This window comes from Nanorana parkeri, unplaced genomic scaffold, assembly GCF_000935625.1.
Source record: "Nanorana parkeri isolate BGI_ZX_2015 unplaced genomic scaffold, ASM93562v1 scaffold397, whole genome shotgun sequence".
Classification (NCBI taxonomy): Eukaryota; Metazoa; Chordata; class Amphibia; order Anura; family Dicroglossidae; genus Nanorana; species Nanorana parkeri.
This window is the reverse complement of record NW_017306665.1, coordinates 182,219-194,766: the sequence shown is the minus strand read 5'-3', so window position 1 is coordinate 194,766 and position 12,548 is coordinate 182,219. Positions and strand designations below refer to the sequence as shown.

At 42.7% G+C, this 12,548-nt stretch overlaps 1 protein-coding gene across 1 annotated transcript in view; it reads left to right on the top strand.

Moving 5' to 3' along the window:
- LOC108789433 (transient receptor potential channel pyrexia-like) overlaps positions 1 to 12,548 on the top strand; it is a 92,026-nt gene that overhangs the window by 43,157 nt on the left and 36,321 nt on the right. Inside the window, exon 14 of the mRNA XM_018559457.1 lies at positions 8,022 to 8,192. Within this exon, the coding sequence (XP_018414959.1) occupies positions 8,022 to 8,192 (171 nt within the window). The remainder of the gene's footprint in view (positions 1 to 8,021; positions 8,193 to 12,548) is intronic.

The following is a 12,548-nucleotide window of genomic DNA, read 5'->3' as shown; positions in this document are numbered from 1 at the left end:
AAAGTCTATAGTCTGGGCGCAGGAACACTTTAAAATTCTCTCTGTTTATCACTACAGGCTCCCTGCCGAGGAAAACTCACAGTTACATAAACTGGTTGACTGGCAATGTACTGGGGCATGTCCTGCTGACCACCAAAGTGAAAGGGGAAATTTTCTGGTGGCTACCAAAGTAAAAGGGGCATTTCCTGTTGATCACTAATGGAAAACGTTACATTTCCTGCTGACCATCATTCTGCTGGCCTATAAAGTAAAAGGGGGTCGCTGGGCCCCGCCTCCTCTTCCATCCCTGGGCCCCGCCTCCTCTTCTATCGACGGGCCCCAATCCTCTTACATCACTGGCCCACCTGCTCTTAGGTCGCTGGCCAGTGATGTAAGAGGAGGCGGGGTTGCTCTTAGGCTCTTGCACTGCGAACGCTGGCCTCTTCTGCCATAGCTGCTGACTGTCACTGACGCAGCGGCTGAGGGGAGACGCCGCTGCTGAGCTGTGTTACTGACAGCCAGTACCCTTACATGTCATAGCGACCCAGGCAGCCCACACGGCATCAGAGGGATGCCCTGGCCGGGCCCCCCTGTGCCTGGGCCCCATAGCGGCCGCCTGAGTCACTATGGCAATTGTTTCGCCACTGCTTCTTATAATTAATTTTAGCTGCTCCGATTGTACCCTTGCGTTTCCCATTGCATTCCTTGCAACTCCTAAATTCTGGCACTGTCCCTTTTATTTTGTATTTTTTGAAGACCAGCTTTTTTCTCCTTTTAATTGCTTTTTAAGACTAGCGTTGCACTACATAGGTTTAATTTTTGTTCTCTTATATTTGTTGTGCAGTGGTATGCACAGCTGAATGCTATTAATTAACCCTTAAAGCACTCATCTGTGTTCTTTGTTAATAATATTTTGTCCCAGTTAGTATTGCCTAGTAAAGAGTTAAAAAAAAATTACGTGCAGCTCAAAGGGCAATTCTTTGATTTGCCCATAACCACTATACAAAATACACTGTAACAATATTGTTAAAATTGTATTTACGAACAAAGCCTGCAACCCCTGTTTGCAGATTTGTTTCACACAAGAACCATTGTCAGGACTTCTGCTACACAAGCTGATAGCTATTTTCCTAAATTACATCATGCAACCAGACATGGTGGGCTAGGGCCCCAGCTGCAACTCGCCTCCTTGACCGGCTTGGCCCAAGAATTTCTGAACATATTTACTAGGGATGCACCGTTACCGGTTATTTGGTATTGAGTACCCAAATTTTTTTTTTTCTGGCATTTACCGATACAGATACCAGAAGTCCCATTAAGGAAGCCAGACGGCATGCAATGACTCGCAAACCTGGCTTCCTGATTAGCCGGAAAGTCGGGCGGTGTGTAAAGACTGGCCACCCAGCTTCCCGATTAGCAGGGAAGCAGTCTCCATGCTCCCTCATCACCAGGTGGCCAATCAGGAAGCCGGGGGGTGGGTCCGACCAATCAGGAAGCTAGGCGGCGAGTCATTACACGCTGCTTGGCTTCCTGATTGACCGGGAAGCCGGCTCCATGCTCCCTCATCATGAAGTGACAAGGGAGTATGAAGCCGGCTTCCCGGCCAATCAGGAAGCCGGGCAACGTGTAATGACTCGCTGCCCGGCTTCCTGATACCGGAAGTTTGGGTATCAGGCTAGGCAACGGAGCATCTGAGCGAGTATGAGTACTCGCCCAAATATTCTGTATTGACACCGATACTGGTATCGGTATCGGTGCATCCCTACTATTTATAATTTCTTTGGCAGGTAAAACAGGTAAAATGTCTAGTATGTATTATAACAATGTGTATATTGCTGTTTTCCCATAGTTTAATAGTAAATATACCGGGAAAATGTTAAATGAACAACAAATAGGTCAGAGACAGAGAATGTGAGCTTGGGCTCTAATGGGAAATAATTTAATTCTCTGCTTCAGTATCTTCTGTATGCTATCCAGTATCAGGCAATTATTTTTCTGCTCTTCGAGTCCTGACCGGCCCAGGCTGTAGATAAGATTCCTTTATCAGAGATATCAGTTTTGCCTGACTGCTACTATCTTTCTCATCCACAAAGCTGAAAGCTTTATCATGTGGGTTACAAGGCAAACACCGAACAGTGTCACGCAACAGAATCCAGCTCTGTGTAACCTGACCAGACCTGTCACATATCACTGAACAGGAGACTCTGAAACATCAGGTTACTAGCTGCTCCCTATTACTGTGGGAATAAAGAGCCAATGGACCTCAGGGGGCATGCTGCTTTATAAATACGGTCTGATAATAGCATTATTTCCCGCCCGTCTGTCTAATGTAGGAAAACAATAATACAGACTTTCGGGCCTTTAGGAAACTGTTCAAGTCAACCTGTCAGTCAATTAAAGTGTTTGGAAACCCAAACAATGAACTTCTCGTATTTGATCCCCTTTGGTCTGTATATACCACTAGAAGAGTTTTGTTTTGAGGCTATAACTTCCTGTATGATCTGTATTATTGGCCCCATCAGTTAACTTCCCTGCTCAGATGACCTCTGAACTGCAGAACACCTCCAGCGTGTTATGGAAATGGAGGGGGTTGCTTTGTAGTCAAAATCAGTAGCAAGCAGCCTAGGATCACAACACTGTTTCTCCATACATATAGGGCTAGTTCACACTAAGCACAGAGCTGGTGCAGAGCAGTTACAGAACGGCTCAAAACTGTGTCCAATGTATTCCAATGGTATTTTGGGCTCTAGTTCACACCGCAGCGTTGAGTTCCAGAGTATGTAAAAAAAACTGCAGCAAACCCTATTTTTCCTGCTCTGGAACGCATGCAAACGCATCAAAAATGCATGCAAATGCCCTGGAACTCACTGAAAGCCCATTTTAGGCCCGGAACGTGGCAAAAACGCGGCAAAACAAACTGCACTGCATGTGCAGGAACTCATGCAGATCTGGTCTGCATTTGGTGTGAACCAGCCCATAGGGTTGCCACCTTTTCTTCAAGCGAAACCCGAACACTGTAGCGACGAGCAGACATTTTTTTTGGTAGAATGAGTGCTGGCTTATTCATATGTAAATAGCACCACCCATTCATATGTAAATATCACAGTTGAGACTATTTTTATTGGGGGGCCAGTAGCCCCTATCTTAATTTTGGTTGCCCCTGTCTGTCTGACATCTTGTGTCCGGGTTTCAGCTGCCATGAAACCCATACACAGCATTCCTAACCCGGACTGTCCGGGTGAATCCCGGACAGGTGGCAACCCTAATATATACAGTACAGTCAGTGAGTGTTGCCACCCTAGGACAGGAAGTGTTTTCCTGGCAGGATCACAAGGTGAAAAGAAAGGGAAAAAAGCATGAATCACCCACGACATCTAAGGACTGGTAAGTTACAATATATGACATTGTTCTTCTTGGGTTTGGATACACTTTAAATGTATATTTAAACCCAAATATAGCAATATTTTAAGAAGTGAATAACTGCGAAAGTTATTTTATTGAATAAATATTTACATACAATCCCACAAAAAAAATGATTTTACAATGTGCATGAGGTAAATGTAACTCTATGAGATGAAATATTTAGTGATCTGAAAATATTTTCAACACTAAAAATTAATAAATAATACCCCGCAATGAAAACAGTTCATGTAATCTGCTTCATTGAATTGACCCCGAAGTCCTTTCTACTTCGCATGCACCATCCTGCCATCTTCCTGGAGTCTGTATAAGGTTAATCTGCAACCCAGTTCTCAATTATAAAGCATTTATAAATAGAGGGAGAAGAAAGGCCGGTGGACCCATTAAACTCGTCTCATTCAATAATACATTTCCCTGAGGTCACAGTCTAATTAGCTTTTGATGAGGCTGTCTTTCTTTGACTTTGCCCAGTGGGTTCTGCAAGCCGCTATCCTGCTCTTCCACAGCAAGAAATATTTCCTTTTGTGTCTGTTTTGAATTTACTTCCTTTCAATGTTCTATCTGTATTGGTGTCACAATGACTCACCGTGCCCATGTTGCTTTAGCCTGCTCACTGTTGGAGGTGGCCTATAAAACAGAGAAAGGAGGACTCCACCTGCATCCAAAGGGAATTATTTGTTGTCCCATACTAAGGACAGACCTGTTTCAGATTAAAACTTGTCTTTTCCAATGTACTTTTAGGTCTGATTCATAGATCTCTATAAACAAAAAACGAGTTGAAGCACAACTGCAGGATCAGATCTTCCCTTCTTGCCACTGGAGCTTAAAAAACTCCAAGACCTTAAAAAAATCTGCATACATCCTCTTCTCTTCTTCCTCCCACACCGGGCAGTTCCTAAATGCTGCAGAGAGCAATGCCACATCATGGGTCCAGGGTGGCGGATACAGCCATGATGTTGTTTGCTTACAGGATGTAGGTTGAATGACACTGGGCATCATTCATCACAGAAGAGGACCAATACTGGATCTTGGGGTTCCATGTGTTTCTTGTGACTATAGAGAAAACGTGCACAGCGCTACCAATGCAGGAAAACTATGTATGACATTATCATTCCTTATAAAAGGGCATAATAAATAATTCTATTCTTATAGTACAAAATAAATAATTAATAACTCTTGAAAATGTATCAAATTCATCAAATTCAGTTCTAGTGCATCTATATCATATATCAAGTATTATAAAATGTGCAAAATCGATTTCCAAAAAACTTTTGATAAAAGAATTATATATTTATTGTTCATATAATGTGCAAAAAAGTGTATCCAATTAATGATCCAAATATCAAAATCGTGATCAATAAATATTTGCTGGAAGTGGCAAAAGAGTCCAGACAAAGCTCCAAACAGCAAGAATGTGTGGATATAATTGAAGACTAAATTCCGAGTGTTCCACAATATCAAATTTGTGCGTCTCCAAAATATTAAGTGGCAAAAAATGTCAATCTCCCCGTGAATGAATCAAACAATCTGCAATCACCAGAAAGATTGGACCCTCTATATATAAGGGCTGTAAAGACTGTAATTGTTATGTAGGGTTGCACCGATACTTTACGAGTACCAGTTCCGATACTTGGCATTTTCATGAGAACAACCAGGGTTGCAGCGGTTGCAGCTGGGACCTGGCTCTGGCGCTCCACCACTGTTCGGAAATCATTAGTCTGTATTGTTTTAGAAAAACTGTCACATGACAATAAACAAAAATGTATCAGTACTTGTACTCGCAAAACTGGTATCTGTGCATCACTTTATTTATAGTTATAAAAACAAAATCGTACATTAAAACAGAGATGTACAAATCCCAGGAGCTCTGTATACTCCTTACAAATGGCAGCAGCCTCCTAACTTTTGAATTTTTCTCTAGTCTAGTCTTGGAGCTGGAAAAGTATCGGTACATGTACTTGTAATAAGTACTGTACTTGGTATCTGTGCATCCCTAGTTATCTGATTGTTTTCCGGCTAACTTTAACTGCAACTTATGTGAGTAGGATTTATTCCGGTTTTAATAAACGTTGTTAAAATTTAGTGTACGATGAGCCTTTGTTTATATTTCTTTGATATGGTGATATGAACGGAGGTGGAGAGTCGAGTTGTTGCAGTGAAGGAAGGACTGCTGGAATAGGGGGAAGAGGTTCTCCGTATCTTAGTACAACATAACATCTTGCATGATTTGACCAAGTTATTATAGAGGGTCAAATCTTTCTGGAGAGTGTGGATTGTTTGATTCATTCACGGGGAGATTGACATTTTTTTGCCACTTAATATTTTGGAGTTGCACAAATTTGGTATTGTGGAACACTCAGGATTTAGGCTTTTATTATATCAACACATTCTTGCTGTTTGGAGCTTTGTCTGGACTCTTTTGTCACTTCTAGCAAATATTTATTGATCACGGTTTTGATCTTTGGAGCATAAATTGGATACGTTCTCTTGTACATTATACGAACTATATATATGCTCATGTAAAAATGGAGAAGCCAAGCTTGAATAGAGGTGGGGGGGGGGGGGGGAGACATCTATGGTCTGCCACATACAATGCTGTTTTAACACCCCTCTCTGGGCAGGTTAATAAACCTCTTAGACTCCAATTATGCAAATACAATGGACGCCTGGTTGTGATTAACAGATTATGTGGATTGGAGCAACATTCACCATAATTATTCCCAGATAATTTTTTTAGAAGTCATTCTGAATTGAGAAAGCTGGTTGGATGACCAGTGAAACATCTTCAAGAAAAATACAGCAAGTCCAGTTGCCTTTGGCAATATAGTCACCCAGGACTCTCTGCCAGGGGGGCTGAGCAGTTCCAGAAAGCGCAAACTTTTACTGGGAAAGAGCTGGCTTTGCAGTTCTTCCTAGGTTTTCTGGATTTGGCTTGGGTTCGTGGAACTGCGAGATTTCAAAGAGCATTGGGAGGGATGGAATCTCCAATCCAGTCTCTCCCATCCTCTGGAACTCTTTACCCCAACCTGTCTGTCTATCTCTTACCTTGACTGCCTTTAGGCGATCACTAAAGACTCATCTCTTTGGGGAAGCCTATCCCACCTCGACCTAACCACTGAACCATCACGTTCTCAAACAATTCTTCTCCACACAGCTACCTCCTCATGTATCACTTCCCCCTCCTCTTTTAGATTGTAGGCCCCAGAGGCAGGGCCCTCCTTACCATCTTGTCTTGAATTGTATTGTGATTGTAATGTCTCCCTTATATTGTAAAGCGCTGCCCAAACTGTTGGCGCTATATAAATACTATGTAATAATAATAATGGAATCTCCAATCTCCGGACTTTAGTAGTGACCAACACCAAGTGGTTGTGCACCTGTGCACAGCCCTTATGAAGAGAATGCTGGCCAATGTTCAGGGTTCCACCTGGGAGAAAGAGGAGGTCTCTGTGCAGGAGTCAGGAGGGCCCCACCCTGGAACCAGTCTGTGTCTGGCAGACTGAGGAGCGTATGACATGTGTGTTGAAAAGCAGCCTGTGTGGCAGGTAGTTTGGATACAGCCTGTATTGTAAACAGACAACCTAAAGTCGTTAAGACTTTGAAAGTGTTATTTTGGCTGAAGAAAAGCTGTATGTTATGTTTGAAAATCCTGCGAGGGAAAAGCTGTGTGTACTTTTGAGTTGGATTCAATAAAAGTGGGCACCGAAGCCCTTAAAAAGAAGTCATAAGCGAGTGGAACCATTTTAAGCTAAATCTCACAATATATATAGAATTCTTTTATCAAAAGTTTTTGGGAATTTGGATTTGCACATTTCATAATAATATGTTATATATCATATCGATGCAACTGGATTGGATGAATTTGATATATTATCAATAGTTATTAATAATTTTTTTTGAAAGAGGAGAGCACGTTTATCCTGCGGGATAAGATATGCCACCGGGTCCCCTTCTCTCTTGTACAGCTGTTGACTGCCTGACTTTCCAGAGGGGGTGACACCAAAATGACTGTGAATCATTTTGGTGACATTTCTGATGGTGTCACCCGGTGCGGGCCGCACCCCCTGCATACCCCTTGTGACACCACTGGGTCCACTTTAGTATCATGACCATTTAGAACAATTGTATGCAGACATATTTATAATTCCCTAAAATGTGTTGTGGGTAGCAGGGCCGGATTTCCATTTTGTGTGTCTTTAGACACCACTGGAAATCTGTTTAGCCTAAACCAGTGCACTTATCTGCTGCAGGATCTGCCGGCTTTCACATATGCAGAGAAGGACCCGGCGTCGCGTAAGGCTGTCCTAAATGCCTCTCCGCATCAGGCGTTATACAGGGCAGCCTTATGCATCGCAGGGGGTCCTTCCTTTGAACTTGCAGATGCTGGCGGTTCCTGTAGGCACTGCTGGTCTTGGGTCAGGAGGGTGCATTTTGCTATTGCCAGTGTTGTATCTTGACACAACACCGGGAATTAGGCAGAGTAAGTGCATACACTGCACCTCTCCATGGAGGGCACCTGTACGTGCCTACTCTGCCTAATGGTGAATCTGGCCCTGCTGGGTAGCTGGCAGAGGAACTGTGACTCTTCTGTGTTGTTCATGTGTCTGTTTTATCTCCTCCAGGAATGTCTTTGATTGGATTGTGTACTTTCTGCTCAGCGCTGTGATCCTCACTCATATAGCTGATCTGATTGTCCAGAACAACACGGCCCTACATGTATCTCACATCCGAGTCTTTTCCGTCACCATTATATTCCTTTGGCTGAGAGTGATGAAGCATGCAAGAGCCATACGGTAAGAACTCTAGTCACCCATTCCAAAACTTTACAAGATCATTTTCTACAGGTCCTCTTTAAAACACAAGTACATCTAGGTCAATGATCATTTGTCTGCATCCCAGTTACCTAAAAGGATATTTTTCCTACATTTGGTAAAAGGTCATGGAAATTACAGTGGAACCCCAACCACAACTTTTATTTTTAGATCTGGATAGCTTTAGTCTCCATGTTCTGGTGACAGTGAAAGAGTGTAAAGCTCGTGACACACTCCACGTGAAAGGGGAGCAGCGGCACACAGACCTTTGCGTGCAGTGTGTCTTGCAATTTTCGCATTGGTGCATCAGCTTGCATACCTGAGCATTCGGAGATGAAAAATTTCATCTTCAGCCAATTGGCTTGAGCGAATAAACCCACGCATCAGGATGCAAAGTCCATTGAGTTGTTACATGTGATCTGATTGGCTGAAGATGAAGTCTTTCATCTGGTCAGGCTCAGCTACTCAAGCTCTCACACACTGCAGTGTGTCACAGACTCACATTAGCGTTTAGTGACAAAAAATCTGTGCGGGTGTTTTTGGTGCAGGGCTTCCAGTGCTGAAAGAGACATCCTACCCAACAGGGCATCTGAATGGCCAGTAGAGATTGGTCCAGTGAAAGGATACACATGTACCAGAACACCAAGATTGGAGCAAATTCATGGCCCTGGTGGTTACTGGGTTCAGCCACATTCAGAAGATTCTGGGCCACACACAAAATGTATTTTATCAGAAATGTAGATTATATATAGTACTTGTTAAAGGGACAACAGTATTTTTAAACACATTAGCACTTGTAATATGTCCAGGGAGACACCAAGCAACCTTGCAAATCTAACTTCTTACCTCCGCCTTTTCTTTTCCTGTGCCTTGCGAAGTGCCATTGCAGACCTAAAGCAGTGCAAACATTGTACAATCTCAATCTCACGTTTAGTTTAATAATTTGTATTATGATTGAAGTCCATCATGGGAGTGAGCTTGGAGCAGTGACTACTTTACAACACACACAGGGACCATGGAGAACAAAAGTAGTCACCCTCCAGAAGGAAGGACAGTGTCAGCACCAATTCAGAGATGATTTGAGGATCTACAGCCGAGTGATACACAAATAAGATAAAGTATTGTTATTAGTTTTGGTACTTAAATGCATTTTTTAGATTTAACTCGTGAGTTTAGTGTCACTTTTATGTTATCAGTGCTGGAGCCATTAGGGATATCTAAGCTGCAATGCAGTCATGCAGTCAATGGCAATCACAAGCGTCTACAAGCAGACAGCTCCAAGTCTGAATTTTGGTCAGTTGTGTTGCATTGGGCAGCCCATTCAGACAAGTTGAATGCAAACAGAGCAATATTTGCATTGACATATGACTATAGCTCTCAAAGCACAGGGAAAGAAAAGGCAGGGGGAAAAGGTTATGTTTATACCTTTTTTTTAAAGGGTACGTCTAAAAAAAGTCCACACTATTGGGAGGTTTTTGGGCAGGCTTCACTGGAGGGGCTGTTGGCCTACAGGTATGGAACCTACATAAATTAATATTTTTAAAATCTGATAAGTTAATGGTTATACAATGGGGCTTATGGACTTATAACCCTTTAAGTTGTTTTAATTTTAAAAGTACAGTAATCTTTTATTACTGTTTGGCACTTAAAGAACTACAGGTCTCAATAGACCTATGTACTATGGTCGCCTCTTCATCTCCCATCCTTTGGCCATTTAGAAAACATAGGCTGGGATGTTTTGGGAATAGCCAGGTGGAGAAGAAGCTGGAGGTACGACCATAGTGCTGAGTTCTATTGAGACCTGCAACACTTACATCCGAGTGGGCACAGAATACAGCGTGGGCTGTACTCCTACCCGCATGTGAACAAACCCTTTTCCTGGAGTGGAGAACACGGTATACCTTACGGCAGCTGGCTTTAAAGGAGATGGCGTGTGCAACTCAAAAGAAATCAATACGTTTATTGCACCCGTAGTTGGGCTTCAATAGGCATCTGTACACTTGTGAAATAACATTGCATCATTCTAATTGCTTTGCTGCCATTCTGATTCAGGTGGCGGAACTCCTGTAATCTTTCATAATTACCAGTCACAGGTATGAATTATCACAAGTGTTCAAAGAAAATGTAACCTCTGAGGTTTTGATGAACTCTTCCTGCGGCTATGAAGCGTATACACAGCCAACAACAGTTCCTCTTTGGGACCCAGCCTTCTTTCCCTTTTCATTATGGCACTGTCACTCTTTTGAGTTTGATCTTCAGATCTGCATAAATAAATCTACTTTTTAAACTGCCAACAAGCTTATTAAATAAAGTAGAACACATTGAAGTAATTACATAGCAACCAGATGTCACTATACTGTAGTCAGGCCAAGTTAAAAGAGAAGAGCAAGAAAAATATAGGCTACAATTTTTAAATATTAAAGGAGAACTACGAGGTGAGTGAAAATCCCTCATCCTTATAGTTCGAGCCGACGTGTAACAATGAAACTGTTACATGTCGGCTCAATAGATCGGGAAGTGAGCGAACACATACCGTCACTCGCTCACTTTTTCATCATCCCCCTGCAGATGGGCAGAGCCAGCTGTCATTTACGCAGCTGGGTGGATCTCGACAGCATTGTCAGGATCCGTCCCGGCTGCGGCGGTCTCAGTATACCGCGAGCTGTAGCTCACTATATACTGAGTTTTGGGTCACGGGAGGACGCTAGTATATGTCCTTCCATTACCCTTAAGAGAACTATGGGGGAAAACACTTACCCTATAGTTTTCTTTTTAGTTCCTATGTGAATAGGAACAAGTAACAAACATAAAGATGTTATCCCAATTTGGCTGCAAAAGGGAAAATACACATTAAGCTTAATGTGCCCATACACCTTACGACCATCGCAAGACTTTTGTCTTGCGATGGTCGTATGCTTCTTGAAAGCCCGTACGATCTGCCCACCTTGGACGGGCAGATCGTACTTGCGATCATCGAAAGCCCGCCCCGCTGAGGGGCGGGCTTCCGATGACGGCAATGCAAAACGGGCAGTGTGCGCATGCGCACACCGGCCCGTTCCGCAGCTATCGGGTGAGCAGGCTAGAAACCCGCCGAGAATCTTCCTATTCTCGGCGGGTTTTCGAACATGTTGGCTCGACAAAAGACGTGCGACCGTACAGTAGAAACGGTCCCACGTCTTAGTTCACACTGCTCGATTCTCGTAGGATCGCCGGATTTTCGCCCGATTCTCGTACGAGAATCGAGCAGTGTATGTGCACCTTTACAGTATAGATATGCACTAGAGAGTATCGTCCATGTTTTAATTGCTTGTATTTAATCGCCGGATCGCTTGTATTTAAACAGCAATTGTCTGCTATTTAAATAGGTACCAAGAACAGGGCTGCAGCAGCAGCCGTGTTCTTGGTATAACCACTTCCAGCGGAGGACGTACATTTATGTGAACCCACTGGAAGTGGTTAAGGAACAGATACTGAAAAATAGCTCAGTCGTGAAGGGGTTAGGTTTTGGATAGAGTGATGAGGGTTAGAACCCCTATTATTTTTGAATTTAGTTTTTATTACTGTCTTTGTCTCTGCTGAGGAGGTTTACTTTCACTGTTTGTCTTGGTGACCGTTATCACTGGGACTTAAACTGAGGGAAATCCAAAATATTTCGAATCACTACAACAGGAATAGAGGGCAAAACTTCCAATGGGCCAGTGACAACTGTCTAAGAGGGAATTTGCCTCATTTTGGAGAGAATTCCTTTTACTTCCTCTTGTGTCTTTAGGTCAAGAATTAAAGGGAAATCCCCCTGATGGGACACAGATGAAAAAACAAAAGGTTTTGGCTTTAAATTTAAAAACCTCTTTTTTTCTCTGCTAGTTTGAGTAAGAAAGGTTAGGACCGTGTTGCACACCATAAAACCCAAACATTTAGGCTGTAAGTGGGGTCTAAAAGTTAACTCAGGCCAGATATAAAACACATACAATTGTGCAACGTAAACCATTAATACATCATTAAAATATTTTTTTTTAAATATGAGCAGTCTAAGTACCTGAATGTGACCTAGAATCAGGCACTTGCAGTCCCTGTACAGCAGAGCTCAGAAAGAGTGGAGGGAGAAGTAGTACAAGATGTGCTGCAAAGAATCTTGAAACCACTCTCAATAGCCCCTTCTCTATTCAGCGATGAAGCTCATTTAGCTACACATATTCATGGTAATAACTCCACCATTAATTATTTACCAACATGTATATTTTGACATAGGCTTCACCCTTACCAACAAATAAAAACTTTATTCCCAACATTTGTGCCCTGTTCTTTAAAGGATTATTAAATGACATGCTATTAGTTTCC